The 18961-nt window shown below is 42.7% G+C and overlaps 1 protein-coding gene across 7 annotated transcripts in view; it reads left to right on the top strand.

The window, feature by feature from the left end:
- The window catches only part of arhgap36 (Rho GTPase activating protein 36), a 98708-nt gene that overhangs the window by 63344 nt on the left and 16403 nt on the right, over nucleotides 1-18961 (top strand). For all 7 annotated transcript variants that reach the window (XM_079490378.1, XM_079490373.1, XM_079490377.1 and 4 more), the window contains 2 exons: nucleotides 4880-5036; nucleotides 14368-14436. In XM_079490378.1, the coding sequence (XP_079346504.1) occupies nucleotides 4880-5036; nucleotides 14368-14436 (226 nt within the window). The remainder of the gene's footprint in view (nucleotides 1-4879; nucleotides 5037-14367; nucleotides 14437-18961) is intronic.

Genomic DNA, 18961 nt, shown 5'->3' with positions numbered 1-18961 from the left:
ACCAAAACAATGCCCTCAGCGGGCCTGCCGTACCCATAAAACACCAAAACAATGCCCTCAGCGGGCCTGTCGTACCCATAAAACACCAAAACAATGCCCTCAGCGGGCCTGCCGTACCCATAAAACACCAAAACAATGCCCTCAGCGGGCCTGCCGTACCCATAAAACACCAAAACAATGCCCTCAGCGGGCCTGTCGTACCCATAAAACACCAAAACAATGCCCTCAGCGGGCCTGCCGTACCCATAAAACACCAAAACAATGCCCTCAGCGGGCCTGCCGTACCCATAAAACACCAAAACAATGCCCTCAGCGGGCCTGCCGTACCCATAAAACACCATATTGTCCCGAATATAAGACGACTCTGGTTATCAGACGACCCCCATTTTTCCAAGACTCATTTGTGGAAAAATAACATTGAATGTCAAATAGTATATGTCAAGGCTGAGCGGTTTACACAGTGTCTGTTACTGTGAGGTGTCTTTATTTGTTTTACATCCTGCCCAATAGAGCATCGCAGTCCCGCCCCCTACCATGGACCAGGAAATGATTCTCCGTTCATTTTCCTCATAGACATTTCAGAAAGTATTTATTTAAAGACGTTTACGCCGCGGACAAAGCCAACTCGAGTCGTGACAAATCATGACAACAAACACAATTTTTTGGGCCGAACAAATAATTAGAAAGAAGAAAAAAACGGCAGGTTACAACACTTTTTTTGTTGTTTTTCTTCTTTGTAATTATTTGTTTGGTCCAAAATATTGTTTGGACCAAACCAAACACAAACAATATTTTGGACCAAACAAATAATTACAAAGAAGAAAAACAACAAAAAGTGTTGTAACCTGCCGTTTTTTTCTTCTTTCTAATTATTTGTTCGGCCCAAAAAATTGTGTTTGTTGTCATGAGTTGTCACGACTCGAGTTGGCTTTGTCCGTGGCGTAACCGTCTTTAAATAAATACTTTTTGAAATGTCTATGGGAAAAATGCATTGGGATTCATTTCCTGGTCCATGGTAGGGGGCGGGACTGCGACGCCCAATAGCTCATCCCAAGTTGCACTAGGGCCTGCATGGGCAACTGGCGGCCCGGGGGCCACATGCGGCCCCCACCATCACATAATGCGGCCCTCAGGTTAATAGCAGAATACTACTAATATATTTCAGCTGTTGCAATTCCAAAAATACAAACATGAGTTGACACGCATTCATTACATCAGTCTATATGTAGCTTAATGACTAGTATTATTAAAATGTTGTTGTATTTTTTTGTGTATGTGTTTAGTTCATAGAGTTAACATAACTATAACTAAATGCATTTGAAATTAAATATAAAGGTTACTTATCAGGATTCCAATTCAAAAATAGCAATAAAAATTATTCAGGATTTGAATTCAAACATAGCAAAAATAGCCGATCTACAAGCTCAAAACGCGTCGCAGCGCAGAAATATGTGACCCTCTGGAGTGAGTATGGAAATATAGTGGCCCTCTCCATCGTTCCCCACCCCAGCACTAGGGGTAGCAACCTTAGAGGCACAGGTGCCCACATTGGCACAGGGGAGCAGTGTTGATGTTCAGCTAATTTCACTATACTTCTTAAACACTCTTTTAGTTAAAGTGGAAATTATTTGATTTATTTTTTATTTGATTCATGAAACACTTTTGAAATGTATTGGAATTCAATTAATTGATAAGTTGTATTTTTTTTGAGGGGCACTAGCCCCTCCTATGTCTGTCTGTCTGTCCGTCCGTCCGTCCGTCCGTCCGTCCGTCCGTCCGTCCGGTGCTAATCGGACAAACCACTGGACCGATCAGTACCACATGTTGCGCTGCCAGTAGGCCAAGGAAATAAGTCCCTGTATTTCATTTCACATACCATGCGTTTCATATTTCTCGCTTCATATTTAACTTTTTTTTTAACTTTAATTCTATAATAATGGATGTCGATGTCGGTCGATTGAGGCTGACAGAAACCTTGCCCAAATACGGAGATGACGTAATGCAGCCACCATAGACCGGTCCGTATAGCCACAAGAAGGCCAAGATCCACATGGAAGTCTTGGCATATTAGACCCTGTCTTGTTTTATTTTTGTGTAAATTTCTGTTTCTGTGTGTGTGTGTGTGTGTGTGTGTGTGTGTGTGTGTGTGTGTGTGTGTGTGTGTGTGTGTGTGTGTGTGTGTGTGTGTGTGTGTGTGTGTGTGTGTGTGTGTGTGTGTGTGTGTGTGTGTGTGTGTGTGTGTGTGTGTGTGTGTGTGGGTGTGTGCTTTTACAGTTTGTAACGGAGAACAGTATGTGCTCATGTGAAACAGTACAGTTTGTTATGTAGTCGAGTCACTCTTGCGTCAACGATCGGAACACTTTGTCCCGTCAGGAAACACTATTGGTGTCAGTTTAATGATTCATTACGTCAATTACGGCACTGGCCATAAGCGGGTTAATACAATTAGAGTGTTCTAAACAGCTCTTCGGTGTTAAAGAAAAGGTTATTGTATTTGAAATTTTCAACGATACTCACTTATCCCAGACCTGGAGGTTGAAAGGTTGGAGGAGGTTGTAAATTCTCTATAAGCATACTATAACTAATGAAGGCAGTTGGATGAATGGTAAATTTACTTTGTGGCAGTAGCCATCCCATTGTTTTAAATTCTCCAGTCCATTCCTCTGATTGCATGACGGCGTTTATATGACTCCGTTGTCACTCTAACTCTCAGGGGGTTTGCGAAGCAATGACATGACATAAAAGGCTTTATCCACTTAAGCCCTTTGTCGCACGAGGGTGTCGCACGATGTGGTGAGCCGTTTTCGTCTCAGCGTTTCCCCTAGCTTACTTACTCACTTCTTCGTGGCTTGTTCGGTGTCCGTACGCTTTTCCGACCAGTCATTGGTCAACGACAACGACAACCTACCTCAAACCCTAACCTAACCATAACCGCAATCACGGAGCAGTGCATGTTCGCCACCCACGGACATACACCCGCTTGTTCACTTGAGCAACAACGTATTCTATTCTACTGTCAGACGCCGGCGTAGATGATGTCATTGGTTGCACCGGGGCAGTGGTTTGTCAGGGGAGATTATGGCGGGGGGGTCTCTGGGGGTGTTTCTCAATAACTGCCCCTGCTCAGAGCTTCCCGGTCGTGGTGAGACGGCATCCTTGCTTCCAGTCACTGGGCTGCGTCCATGACCTCTGGCAGTCCTCTGAGCCTGACTGCCTCCACCACAAATACATTACATATCAGGGTTCATTTAAAACGAGTAGATGGTGGAGAACTATAGAGTCAGATGCCAGAATTATGAGTCGGATGCCGATCATCTCAATTTTGGAGAGTCCTAGATGCAATTAGAAACTATTTGAATGCTCAGCTTGTAGATCTGCTATTTGTTTTATTTAGTTTGGAAATGATCCACCAAGAAGGACATGCTCAAAAGTATAGGGTCCCTATACTGTGGTAAAAAATCACACCCATGTGAAGTGAGTGGTGCAACTCCGTGTGGGGGTTCCCGGGGGGGGGGGAGTTCCAGACCCCCATGAATGCGCCCAGGGGGCCGGGCCGGTTCCGGAGTGCCGCCCCGGGTCCGAAACGGTTGAGAAATGACCGTGTGGCGGTCCCTCTACTGTACCCTCTACTGTACTGTACTGTACTGGCACACCCGAAAGCATCATATATACTGTACAGTTAATACGTTCGTGTGTGTTTGTGTGTGTTAGGTTGCGCACAGGTGGTGAAAAACAACCATGCTGTTTTCGTGCTCATACCCAGCCACCCACCCACCCACACACATAGCTCCGTAAGGGAGTGGTTGCACCATTCGAAAATATTGGGACACGTTGGCTGCATTAACTAATAACTATACTGATACCGACACACACACACACACACACACACACACACACACACACACACACACACACACACACACACACACACACACACACACACACACTTTGAGAACCAATGCTGTAGAACAATGATGTTGGGCAGGAACCTCAACCCTTATGTGACCCACACCGCATCGCTCCCGGGGCTCAGAATTCTTTCACATGGTTTTGGCCAACGCTGATTGCTGCTCCACCGAAATATGACAGCTGGCATCATCTTTGGGAAGAGAAGTTCAAAAGCAATGTGAGGCTGACCGCAATCTCAAGCCGCTCCGTTGTTTCTAGACAACACATGACGTGCGTGTGGCCTTGCAGTCACTTGTGTCCTGTTTCGTAAGGAACCTTTGCTTCTGACATGACATGTCTGGTTTTGTTGGACTCCCTTAGAGTCCGACCAAAGCATCGGTAATCAGTGGGACTAGGACTCTGCGAATTGATTGCATCCATAAATCTCGCATCAGTCAGGCTCTAGAGTACTTTTTATTCACAAACCATTCAGTTTTGCGACCCCCAACCCCCCCCCCCCCCCCCCATTCTGCGACCACCCCAAAATAATCATATTTGAACTGGGAACCCCCATAAATAATCATATTTGAACTGAGGAGGACCCCACACCCTGCCAAGCACCTGGAATTGTAGGCATTATTATTTATTCGGTTCCACAGTTAAATATTGTGAAAATAGATCAGATTTGTAGATCGGCTCTTTTCACAATGTTTGCCTCTTTCTCCTGTAATATTTGACAATTTGGCAACTGTCATTCAGTTGCCACTTTAGAAATGTGCAGACGCCCCAGTTGGTGTGTTTACTGTTGAGTGAGAAAACAATGTTTCACATTAAGCATACCATCTGGAGCAGGGGACGAATACACCGGGGGGGTGTATTCCCCTCCCTACCAGAACCGGGGCCCTGATCTGGAGACGCCCCCAAAGTCATCAGACCCACAGTTTGAGAACTACTGCTCTTACATCCCTCTCTTCTCTCTCTGGTGTCGCAGGGTGACCACACGTGGGCCACCATGTTGGGTCAGAGCGTGCGGCTGCAGCCCGTTCCCATCCAGAGCCTGTCGGAGCTGGAGCGCGCCCGGCTGCAGGAGGTGGCCTGTTACCACCTGGAGGACAGAGACCTGGACTTTAAGATCAGGATACCCAAAGGTACGTACCCTGTTCCCATCATTCCTCATAACCACCTTATAGACTCTGCCTGGACTCCCTAGTTTGGGCATGTCATCAAAGGAGTAGTTCACCCAGATTACACACCCCATGAAGCCTCGAATTCATGGAGATTTTATTTTTGTTTTCGTCACATTCCTGAGTCGGTAGGAGACTCAACTGGTCCTACCGGAAATTACTGGCTCAACATTTTAAGAAAAAGAAAATTGAAAGAAATTCCAAATGTTTTGGAAAATTATTTTTTGGGGAAAAGTGAGGCTTTCAACAAGCTAAACACAATACCCATCATGACTGGAGTTGTTCTGAGTATGACAGTTTATGTCTTTCCAAAACCACATCATTTATCACATGATGATATTCTCTCTTTAAATTACACACTGGTATCGGTTTCGGTACTCGTTGCCGACCAATACGCAAGTTATGGGTTATCAGAATATCGGGAAGGAAAATCTGCTACATCTCTAATCATGAATTCCTTTTGATTAGTTTCCAATGTATGCAATTGTTGCATTGTATGCAATTGTTGCATTGTATGCAATGCAATGGCAACATCGCTAAATGTTTTCTTTCACACTTGTCAAGTGCAGTGAAATTGAGGTGTCTAAGACGTTGACAGACATTGATTCACATTACAGCACTTGGAATGCATTAAAATACAATACATGCTTTTATAAAAAAAGATCAAAGGTGAAATAATAGTGGCCACCTTAGCTCCTTCGTTTACATAGCTTTTAGTATTCACTTCAAACTGAGGGACGTTTGTATTAATATGCCAGTCAGGGTGAATATACGTTCACTGGCAGAATGTGTTGGCTTCATGGCTACAGTTTGGAACATGTCTTGAATGCCGGAGTGCTGAATGTTTGAATGTCTTAATTCCCCTGTGAGGGATTTGTGTGTTATTATTAGACTCTCTGGGCCCTGCAAAGCACTCAAAGAACAGTTGTTGCTTTTTGTCGTCTCGGGTTTTACATGTCAAGATGTTTGTTCTGGCTTATAACACAAGAGACAAGAATAGCACGCTAACAGCGGCCAAATCACTTCTCAAGCCTTTATTAAATACCAGCATTTTTGGTTTGATATGAGAATATTTGGTTATAATGAAGGAGGAGCTCACTGTTTTTGCAAAATGCTGTACTTATCGTGTTGAGAAAACACATTTTCCATTTCCATCAACGTCCAAGCTAGAATTCTATTTATGTTGATTACACCAAGGGAAACGTCTGTAATCCCTATGGATGAAATGTTGTCAAAGGAATTCTATCTTTCTGCTTCTTCTGTTGCTGCTCGTTTCCAAAGCACACAGTTGCTATTTCTCCCCATTCCACTGAAATCTTCACTGAAAGTACACGTAGACAGTATGTGTAGGATTTCTTTAGCAATAAACTATAAAGCTCTCAACACCCCTGAGCTACCAGAGATGTGCATGTGCGTGTGCGTGTGCGTGTGTCTGTATGTGCAGGGGCGTGCTGTAGAATCGTCAGAACTGGTCTCATGCCAATGTATCAGAATTTAATTTGATGTTTGTCCAAATACTCATTTGGAGTCAGATAGTAATCCTGTTATGATGTCAAAGGCAGGGTTCATCAATAGGTACACGGACACGGACAATTGTGTCTGTGGCAGGACTTAATTGGCCTCGTCCGGCAAGAGTTCTCAAACGTTTGGGGCTCTTTATGTTGTTCATGGCAAAATAACATAGTTTGACAAAAACATCCACAAGCCAGGATGTTCAGGGTCATCGCCATGCTGGCTTGTGGTGGACATTTCTGTCAACGGGGGACTAATGCGTGAATTCAGTGTTTATAGGTAACGTCAGGATTTGATGAGTGTGGACCACTCATTGTGGTCCGTCTGGAAACCAGCAGTTTTGACATTAAACTAAGCATAACCCAAACCCTCACCCTAACGTTAAACTAACCCAAACCCTAACCGTAACCACACCAACAGTGCCTATATAACCCTAAGCAACAGAGTCATGTGTAACCTGAAGCTGTATGTTTAGCTCACAGCACGTCACAAAAGCTGTGTTTTCGCTACAGCCACAAAGCAACAGCATTCAAGCCATTTTCAATGGAAGACGGCAACATGAAAACTGACACGTGACACCTGACGAAAAGAGACGAAAAACATAAAAATAACTAGAAAGATAAGATAAGAAAGTGTGGTTGCCGCAACCACTAATATAGGACCCTCCCAGTAATTCTGCTAGCCAATTACAATGTCACGTCACCCCTGTGATCATGTGTAACTAATTTGGAGGGGATTTACCCCCTCCCCCCCAACAAACATGTGATTCAAATTTGGGATGGATTGGACATTCTGTGCGATGATTACGGCCGAACGATACCGCCTATCAAAATTCAGCTGAAGCCTTGAATTAATCATTTTGGGTCGCATTCCTAAGCCCATAAGTTGATGACCCTCGGAGTCTCCGGAGACGTGGATAGGAGACTCAAAGAGTCTTCAAGGGTTCATGTTCTGTTTAATTGGTAGAAAATAAGTATTTATTTCTGTGAACTACGGTACTTCCTTTACAAAGGCACACCGAGATCAAAATAGGGGGGATGCTCAATCCATGAGCATCCCTTATGCTGGACAATATAATTTAGCAGGCATTTGGGAACTAAGCCATTTAGGACAAGGGTTTTCAACAGGGGGTCCGGGAACCTGAGGGGGTTCCCAGAGTTACTAAATCTTGCCAACTCTGTGTGATAGGATTTCTTTCCGACATATTTTGAGATGGGGGGATACATACACATACACATTTTGAGTTTGAGAACCACTGACATACTGTAGAAACATAAGATTTTCAGAAAACTGTTTAGAAGACATTTGTAGTGATTTGTGTGATATTATATATTCTGTGTTTAACCGGACAGAAGGATATAGGGGACATGTGTTTCATGGGTAAGTGAGAATCATTGTCGATCTGACCCTTTTCACTGTGGTGGTTTGGTAACGGAACAAATGATTACTCTTGGGGAGAGACATCAGATGATATGTTCCTGTATCAGGGCTAAACTAGGGTATGTCTGCTAGTCCCCTTAATCCCCTCACCCCAACACTAATGCCGCTGCAATAATGTCCCAGGAGCAAATATTTTTGAGGGGCGCCACGCCAGCCCCTCCATTGCTTGGCTTTTGAAATCACGGCATATGGCAGCCAAGTCTATGGACTTTTGTTTAGAGCACTTGTAACAAAAATCGAATGACAGCCAAGTCTTTTAAGGATTTTTAATGTTTGTTTATGGCACTGACATTCCATATGTTGATCCTTCCCCATCCATCCTTCCTCTTCGATGTCTCCCTTTTGACTGATATCCAGTGTTGGGTAACTAACACTACGTAACTTAATATATTACGTAATATATTACCGGAATACGGTAACTTGTAATATAATACATTACTTAACAAAAAAATTGTAATATATTCTAAAAATCTTTCTGTATTACTGCATTACTTTCTGTATTACTTTCTGTCTGTCTGTCTTGTTGCCCGTGGCTCTGTCTTGTGACATTATGTGACAACTGCAGAAGTTAAATAATTACGTATTTCCGCTAGGCGGCCGTTTGGCCTCGCCTTATTGTAGATACGCCACTGGTCTACGCAATGTATAATTTATAATTATACTAAATATTGAATTGTTCGATTTGAGCATTTAAAAAAAGTAATATGTAATAGTAATATTAATATATTACTCTTGCTCAGACAGTAATATGTAATACAATATATTACTTGACAAATTAAGGTAATAAGTAATAAGAAATATATTCCAAATATAAAGTAATATACCCAACACCCAACAGCTGATATCTGTACATTCAAACTCTAGATGGGCCTGCCCCAAAGTTATCAATGCACCTGCGAACAGGCCCAAAAATTAAGGCCCGGCCCTACCTGGGCCCTCATCAAACCCTGTACACTCAAGACATGCTCCATATGGCCAGTACAGAATTAATTGTTGATCTGACCCCCCATGCCAAAGCGCCAGCGCTCACCCAGCAGTCTGCTGTCACCCAGGCGTCTTACTGGTACAATAACAAACTGCATTCGTCTCATAACGTGTATATAGTGGCAGTGAATCTGCAATGAATGAAAGTGACTCTGCCACATAATGCAGGCTTCTAAAAGTCAAAAGGATGCTTCATTTCAACATTAACAGGCTCCCCCCACATAACACGAGTGTGATTTTGTTCAGGAAGAAGGAATTGGCACTGAAGCAAACTCGTACAATTAAAGCCTTTTTTCAATTACAGCAAATTATACATAAAACACTGCAGTTTTTTTTTGGTTGTATGTCACAAATCATTGTTAGTGCAGAATGTGGTCTCTCGGTATTGAAACAAGCCATTTCATTAGAGAGATAAACCATGAACCCGTTAGATCTCTGACTGTGGGACAAAGACCTGGGTTAGAACTGTGGGAATATTCCTTCAACTTTCCTCCCCTGGGGTCTCTCTCTCTCTCTCTCTCTCGCTCTCTCTCTCTCTCTCTCTCTCTCTCTCTCTCTATATATCTCTCTCTCTCTATATATATATCTCTCTCTATCTCTCTCTCTATATCTCTCTCTATCTCTCTCTCTATATCTCTCTCTCTCTCTCTCTCTAGTTCTGACTGTTTTCTGTTCTGCTTCCCTTCTGTTTTATAAGTGTCTGTCTATGGTCTCACTCTCACTCTCTAGTTCTGACTTCTCTGTTTCTGTCTATGGTCTCACTCTCACTCTCACTCTCTAGTTCTGACTTCTCTGTGTCTGTCTATGGTCTCACTCTCACTCTCTAGTTCTGACTTCTCTGTGTCTGTCTATGGTCTCTCTCTCACTCTCTCTCTCTCTAGTTCTGACTTCTCTGTGTCTGTCTATGGTCTCTCTCTCACTCTCTCTCTCTCTCTCTCTCTCTCTCTCTCTCTCTCTGTGTCTGTCTATGGTCTCTCTCTCACTCTCTCTCTCTCTCTCTCTGTGTCTGTCTATGGTCTCTCTCTCTCTCTCTCTCTCTCTCTCTCTCTCTCTCTCTGTGTCTGTCTATGGTCTCTCTCTCTCTCTCTGTGTCTGTCTATGGTCTCTCTCTCTCTCTCTGTGTCTGTCTATGGTCTCTCTCTCACTCTCTCTCTCTCTAGTTCTGACTTCTCTGTGTCTGTCTATGGTCTCTCTCTCACTCTCTGACTTATCTGTGTCTGTCTATGGTCTCTCTCTCTCTCTCTCTCTCTCTCTCTCTGTGTCTGTCTATGGTCTCTCTCTCACTCTCTGACTTATCTGTGTCTGTCTATGGTCTCTCTCTCTCTCTCTCTCTCTCTCTCTCTGTGTCTGTCTATGGTCTCTCTCTCACTCTCTCTCTCTCTAGTTCTGACTTCTCTGTGTCTGTCTATGGTCTCTCTCTCTCTCTCTCTCTCTCTCTCTCTCTCTCTCTCTCTCTCTCTCTCTCTCTCTCTCTGTGTCTGTCTATGGTCTCTCTCTCTCTCTCTCTCTCTGTGTCTGTCTATGGTCTCTCTCTCTCTCTCTCTGTGTCTGTCTATGGTCTCTCTCTCGTTCTGACTGTTGTCCGTTCTGCTTCTCTTCTGTTTAATAAGAGAAGCAGAACTCTCTCCTCTCTATCTCTACTCCAGTGGTTCCCAAACGTTTAGCTCAACGACCCAAAAGATACATTTGTCTGTCTGTCTGTCTGTCTGTCTGTCTGTCTGTCTGTCTGTCTGTCTGTCTGTCTGTCTGTCTGTCTGTCTCTTTCTCCCTCTTTTTCCCTCTTTTTCTGATCTTTCCATTCCTCTCCCTAGGAGGTTAGGTTGTCCATAGCTGTGACCCAGCAGGAATCCTAACAGAGAGACTCTTAAGCTTGTTTTCATTAGGCATACACTGTGTGTGTGTGTGTGTGTGTGTGTGTGTGTGTGTGTGTGTGTGTGTGTGTGTGTGTGTGTGTGTGTGTGTGTGTGTGTGTGTGTGTGTGTGTGTGTGTGTGTGTGTGTGTGTGTGTGTGTGGGGGCTCCTGGCATGGCATGATGTGTGAATTCTTGGTGAAATGGCTCAGTTGTGGTGAGTCACGCTTTGCTCTTATTTGGTGCGTCTCGAGGTTCATTCTCATGCTGCTTTCACCTCCGTCTGTCTGTCTGTCTGTCTGTGCTTCTCTTTCACTTGTTTTGTCTGTCGATCTTAATCCATTAAGACCTGAGACCGATTCTACAAAATAATGCCTTCTAAGTGGTTCTCAATTTTTTTTTTCGTGCCAAGGAAGGACCCCCAAAATGATATGTATTTGGCCGCGGACCTCCCCCGCCCACTGTAAATGTTTTGGGCCAGGCAGGACCCCCAGAAGAGAAGATTTATTGTGCTAAAGTATCGCACTCAGATCGCACTGCCACATAGACATGAGCTTCTCGTACTCTATATTTACACACTATGTACAGTACATAGATGCACTTCATGTTTTGTAACAGCTTCCATTCATTGTTGTAAATATTGTATTTGAAACTGAAGGGTGATCAAATAAACTAAACTAAACTAAACTAAAACTAAGCACTCACAAGCTTCGGATCATCGGTGGTGAGACATTATGTGTGTGTGTGTGTGTGTGTGTGTGTGTGTGTGTGTGTGTGTGTGTGTGTGTGTGTGTGTGTGTGTGTGTGTGTGTGTGTGTGTGTGTGTGTGTGTGTGTGTGTGTGTGTGTGTGTGTGTGTGTGTGTGTGTGTGTGTGTGTGTGTGTGTGTGTGTGTGTGTGTGTGTGTGTGTGTGTGTGTGTGTGTGTGTGGGCCAATTATAAGTTAATTTGAAGAAGATTTATTGTGCTAAAGTATCGCACTCAGATCGCACTGCCACATAGACATGAGCTTCTCGTACTCTATATTTACACACTATGTACAGTACATAGATGCACTTCATGTTTTGTAACAGCTTCCATTCATTGTTGTAAATATTGTATTTGAAACTGAAGGGTGATCAAATAAACTAAACTAAACTAAACTAAAACTAAGCACTCACAAGCTTCGTCATCGGTGGTGAGACATTAGTGCTCTAGGGGGAGTGTGTGATGTGCAGGGTCACGTTCCCTGCAAATAAACTTTAATTTCCTGTAGCCATGGGAGTTTGACAACGCACCAGTGCACCCCTCTCTCTCTCTCTCTCTCTCTCTCTCTCTCTCTCTCTCTGAACATGAATTTCACATTAGATTCCCCAATCTCCTCTCCTCCTTCGCGGAGAGAGAGCAGAATTCCCAGCATTCCCCTTGGCTTGGTGTTCCAAGCATTCCGGATATCAGGCAGATCTGGGAAGCGAGCGCCAAACATTCCTCCTCATACAGTAAGACCGGAGAAGAGCGCTGACCTCGGATTAGCCGATGCTAAAACACCATCTTTGCCTTAAGCCCTAACATACACAGGAGTTAAACATCGTGAAACAGCGGGCTTGACTCGCCACACATGCACCCACTCAGTTATTGCTTTTAGTAAAGCCTCATTTTTGAGTGGCGCTATCACCTCCTATATTCAGCTATTTGTGTAGATTTTCGTCTTACACAAACATTAAATTCCCATTAACAATGAATAGAGAATTTACGTCATATGTGGACGAGCAAATCGATATGTTACGTCATGATGATGTACGATAAGGAGAAATTAGGTCATATGTCCCTCAAATATGACGTACATTTGTGGCAAGACAAACATTAAATGCCATTGACAATGAAGGGAAAATGTACGTCATATGTAGACGAGCAAATCAGCTAACCAATCACATAAATTCAGTTGTTCATGAGATGATGTATGATGATGTAGAATGATAAGAGCGCCCCTCACTCCACACTTTTTTGTTTTTATTTAAGACCTGAGGCCGATTCTACTAAATAATGCCTTAAATGCCCGCACGCACACACACGCACACTGTCCTGTGGCTGTGTGGAGGTGCAGTCATTAACTGCAGGGTTATTCAAACAAACAAAGGCTTTTTGTTGCTGTGGGCTATTCTTGTATTCTTCTCTCTGAACTGCACAGACATAAACACATATAATAAGGACCGTTTCAGTTGGCTGCTGGGTGGGGGGGGGGGGGGGGGGGGGGGCTATAAGAAGAAAGAGAAAGGAAGTGTGTGTGTGTGTGTGTGTGTGTGTGTGTGTGTGTGTGTGTGTGTGTGTGTGTGTGTGTGTGTGTGTGTGTGTGTGTGTGTGTGTGTGTGTGTGTGTGTGTGTGTGTGTGTGTGTGTGTGTGTGTGTGTGTGTGTGTGTGTGGGCCAATTATAAGTTAATTTGAGCTCAAAGGGGTGATAGGAACTTTGTTGTTTGCTATTTGGTTGTGCGTGCGTGCGAGAGAGAGAGAGAGAGAAAGAGAAACATGGTTGAACGTACTGTAGCGTGACTCATATTCATATAGATAAAGATTTCAGAAAGTGTATCATTAATCATCATTACTGTACAGTATCAGTATGTTGTGCAACTGAATTGACGTCAGCAGCACAATTCTTGTTCTGAATGCAGTGAATGAAGCCGTCTCACCATCTCATCACAGACATAGGATGACCAGCCCACGGCGTCATTATGTCTTTCTACTCTAGGAAACCTTTTCCACTGACGTGTGTCTCGCCTGGTGTCTCTTTATCGGCTCTTGTTAAAAGACAAGGCTGTGCATGAATCACACTGCAGAATAGAAATCCTTACAGTAGCTTTTTTTTCTTTTCTTTTTAATGTTTTTTTTTGTGGCTTTCGCCTTTATTTTATATATTTTATGGAGGGACAGACAGTAGCCTGACAGGAAATGGGGAGAGAGATGGGGGGATGACATGCAGTAAAGGCCGTCGGGATCGGGAGTCGAACCCGCGGCACACTGCCAGACTGGATTACCAGCCAAGGTGCCTGGACCGCTGAGCCATGGCCCAGGCAGTAGCTTGTTTTTATGTTAAGTCATTGACTGCCATTGACGCATGTTGTGTGTATACGTCATTTCAATCCAACACACAGAACCGCTGTTGACGCGTGTGTACTGTACGTCATGTGGTTGACAATAGAGGGGGGTCTATTCTACTCTTCCCTTCTGAGTGATCCTGTGACTTCCAAAGAACAGTACACGCAGAAATAACCCCTCAGAGAGAGAGAGAGACTATTCAGCGTCTCAACGATGGGGATTGACACCCCCAGGGAGGGTTCATCGTTTTTCTTTTATCACTTTTCTTTTATCACTTATCACAAAGACATGATGATGCTGTGGACTGGTCATCCTGTGTCTGTAATGTGTGTGTGTGTGTGTGTGTGTGTGTGTGTGTGTGTGTGTGTGTGCGTGTGCGTGTGTGTGCGAGTGTGCGCGCCCATGCGTTCAATTAATTATTCTGATTTTATTTTTTGCAGAAACAAATAAACGGAGAAAATCTATACGCAGAAAGTTTGACTCGTTTTCCAAGGAAAAGAAGGAGAGAGGTGAGTTAATATCACATGCACACACGCAGAATGCACGCACGCACACACGCACCCATGCACACACCCACACAGGTTTTCAGTGGGTTAACACTTGGGCCTGGCTGGGCCTGGTTGGGCCTGGTTGGGCCTGGTTGGGCCTGATACCAGGTCAGATATTCAGAGCATGCACTATACGCAGCTGGCATGGGTTTCTATGGACATGGACGATTTGCTTCACCGCCAAAAGATAACACCATAGCAAAAACACTTCACACTGCCCTCTCCAACACACTGCCCTCTCCAACCTGAAGAAGAGGAACTCCTACATGCAAATGCTGTTTATAGATTACTCCAACACCATAGTCTCCTCCAGACTCGACACCAAGCTTGGAAACCATACTATGCTATGGGGGGGATTGGCCGATAATGGTTTAAAGGTGTTTCAAGCTGTTTTCAGCTAAATAAGATATCAGCAAATTAATGATATTACGCTAATTGTATATCTATTCTTGAGGTGATTGTTTATTCCCCAAAATCACGAAGGCTAATTTGACCTTTTGGATAAACAAATAAGTCGTGTGTGTCCAAAAACGTAGTTACCGTACTGCCTTGTATAGGGCAGTATGGGTCTCAACAGCAGCTTCTGCCAGTCGGTGAGGATGGCCTCCACCACCCTCAACTCTCTGTCAGAGAGATGCCAGTCGGTGAGGATGGCCTCCACCACCCTCAACTCTCTGTCAGAGAGATGCCAGTCGGTGAGGATGGCCTCCACCACCCTCAACACACTGCTCAGAGAGCAAGGTCAAGGTTTATTCTGTATTTATTCGATTAGGCTATTTAAACATACATTATAATTATTAATATTGGCCAGTCACTTGCCCATGCATTTCTCCCATAGACGTTTCAAAAAGTAAGACCTTTTAAGCCTCACACAAAGCCAAATCGGATCGTGACAACTCATGACAACAAACAATGTTTTGGGCCGAACAAATATTTAGAAAGAAGAAAAAAAGGTCAGGGTTACTACAAACATTTTTGTTTGTTGTCATGAGTTGTCACGATCCGAGTTGGCTTCGTGTGAGGCTTAAAAGGTCTTTAAATAAATACCTTTTGAAACGTCTGTGGGAGAAATGCATGGGAAATGCTTTTCCGGGTCTGTCATCATCATGAAAGGGGGTGGGACTGCGACGCTCTAGTCTATACCATTGTTCTTGTACCCTGAAGAAGACAGTTTTGTCTGTCCGAAACGTTGGTCTCATCTCAATGTCCACAATAAACCTTTTGGCATTGGCAGCTACACATTTTTTCTTTATTAGTATTTTTCCCAGAGTGCTGTGCACCTTTTGCTCTCAAGGTGTTCTTTATCTTGTGTACAGGAGCATAAGACTTTTTTTTGGTTCAGATTCTTCACAGTATTGAAGCATCAAATAATAATAATAACAATCATCATCATGATTTATACAAGGAAAATTAACAAAAAGGCAATGACCAAGTAGGTTTATCAACAGTTTCACAGCGCTCAACTACTGCATGCTGTGCACAATTGGATTCTTACTCCTTATTCACAAACATCTATATCAGCCAGATCCAACTCATGAGCTTGTAGATCTTCTATTTTTTTCTATTTTGGCCAAAGGTTTGCTTATTTTCAACCATGGCATGCCCAGAATAGGGATGCCATTGTAAGTTCATGTGCTTGAGATGCGCTTTGTTACTTGGGGCGTATTTAAGTGCTTCTAAAAGGGCTTCTGTTATTTCCCCCCATGAGTCAGTAACAACAACCATGTGGGAGACATCTGTACTTGGACTGATAATAAATAGATCTGCTCTGCAGAGAGAGAGCAGCTTCATTTCTGGAAGATCTGGGGTGGATTTTCTGTGCCTGCAGAGGGCAGATTTAGCAAGAGAAACAATATAATAATAATAATAAAATTTTATTTGTATAGCACCTTTCATGACATGAAATGCAGCTCAAAGTGCTTTACAGAGCAATGAAGAGAGAAAAGAAAAGAAAAGCAAGGCATAAACATTAAAAAACAAGAGCAGTAATGCAATACAGTGAGGACATGAATAACAAAATAAATTAAAAAAACAAATCAATTAAAAGCAAGGGTGTAGAAGTGGGTCTTGAGCTGTGCTTTAAAAATGTCTACAGAGGCTGCAGACATTTTGTGGTCAGGTATATGAAAACAAGGCTAACCTCAAGTCAAAGATCCCCAAATTGACATGTATTTGGCCGCGGATCCCCATCTGAAAATGTTTTGTGCCAGGGACCACCCGGAAAGAGGAGATCTATATTTAAAAATGTAAAATGTTCCCAACATCTTTGATATTTTTCGAATATTTAAAAAAAATAGCAGATCTGCTATTTTTGAATAGCCAACATATAAATGGATAACGTGGTTAAAATGATTAGGATATATGTTAACCACTTTTGCTGGGGACCACCCCAAGGACCCATGGAATAATCTATAACTCAACACATTTTTTTATATGTGATGTATTCCCATGCGTTTTGTTCTTGCTTAATGTAAATCGCTCTGGATTAAGAGCGTCTGCTAAATGCCTAAATTGTAAATTGTATGCTAAAATGAATGCCCACAAACTAACATGCCCATATATGGTGGCCAGGGTGGGCATCCCAAACGTACCTTGTCCATATATGGAGACCTTTCAACTAGATGTTCAGGTCGCAAAGTCTTCATGTGCCTTCATAATGTTTTTGTCATTATGAAGTTGTATTGGAAAACTACACATTACTTGAAGTTTTTGAAATATGGCTCAATGGACAGACAAAAATATACAGTAGGTACTGTATTTTAAACATCTCATGGTAAAGATAAGGAGACCTGTGTCCGTAGTGAGTTGTGCAAACTTTTATTTGCATTCCTGGCCACAACGGCTTCTACCTGTACAGTATATGTCCTCCATCAACTCCACAAAGACATTGTGTTAGTCAGTTAGTCGTTAGTCGACTGTGAGTTATAAGAAATAGCACCAAAATACAAGGCCATGAAACGTATACGTTGATAACTTATCAACATAAAGGACACAGACATATATTACCTCAAGTTACCCTCCTTCTATTTTTGAATAAAATGATACAGAATTCTAAAAATATAATTTCCGGGAAGACGCTGTGTTGTTTCTGTGGCATCCCAGCCGTCATGTCACTGGTGTGTGTTTATGTGGCTCATGCTCTTGTTTGGCTCAATATAAATACAGTAGTGTTACAGTACACTGTCTGTCACAAACCTTGTATCTCCATATTTGTAACGGTTTCTATTTATTTCCTAAATTAATGCTCTATACTTCGTCGAACTATGAACTACCGTGTTACACAAAAGTAGCAAATAAAATAGCCGAACTTTTATTATTATTTGTATTTATTACTCTTGTTTTATTTTTATTATTTTTATTATTATTTTATGTCTCTTATTTTACCCCCCTTTTAAGTTGTTTATTAATTATTTCTGTGAACATAACCATGTGATCCCTTTCTTTGTATCTTAGTTATGTACTCAGTAACTCAACCTATTGGTTTTATACCTGTATATATGTTATGTACTCAACTTATTGGTTTTATACCTGTATATAATTTATGTTGTTTGTATGTCTGGCCTCGTGGGGAAAGATGGTGGGTGGGTGGGGAGGATTGGGAAAGGAGTTGTGGGAGAAAATATAAAAACAAAGAGTTGTATTTTCTTTCTGTGAAACTTGCATATGATGTCATACTCTTTGAATAAAATGTATTCAAAAATAGCCGAACTACAAGCTTGTAGATCTGCTATTTTTGGTTTCCACTCGACAGTCACGATGAGCCTCCGTGTCTCACAGGAAGGAGCAGTATAGCCTTCCAGTGGACTGGCGTGATACAGGATTAACTTGGAAAATATACACTTTAAAAACAATGTGGAAAAAGCATTATAAGGGATTTGTACTATAGGCTACTGTAATAACAAGGAGGGGGGAGGTGTGTTTTTTCCTGGACTTGCTTATGCAAGGATTTAAGATAATCGCTCCATTAGCGAGCAGGTTATACGGACAGTACTTGGGAATATACAGTTGAATGGGGGGAAGTCTTGCAGAGGTCCTAATGGTCTCGATAAGGACACCGTTGCTATACAGGATGGCTTTAACCAATTCTGGGCGGGAACCCCCTTTGGTGTTTTAACCATTATGTTATAGCTATTCAACTTTAGCTATTCAAAAATAGCAGATCTACAAGCTCATAGCGCGGCACCGAGTGCCGTGCTACGAGCTTGTAGGTCTGCTATTTTTGAAAAATCGTGAACATGTAGCGCAAATCTTTGTATTCTTTCACAGCGAACGTTTTTAACTCAAATCATTGCTTCTGAGGGGTTCCTGGAATAACATATTTTCAGATGGGGGTCGGCGGCCAAATATAAATATATAAATCTGGGGGTCCTTGACATGAAAAAAGTTGAGAACCACTGACATAGAAACATAGGTTTTTCAGAAAACTGTCAGGATTTAGAAGATTATTTGTAGGTTTAAATGGGTTAATGAGCGCTGACAAGTGGAG

Source organism: Electrona antarctica (genome assembly GCF_951216825.1).
Source record: "Electrona antarctica genome assembly, chromosome: 21".
In the NCBI taxonomy this organism is placed as follows: domain Eukaryota; kingdom Metazoa; phylum Chordata; class Actinopteri; order Myctophiformes; family Myctophidae; genus Electrona; species Electrona antarctica.
The sequence above is the reverse complement of the archived record's forward strand: the minus strand, read 5'-3'. Positions and strand labels throughout refer to the sequence as shown.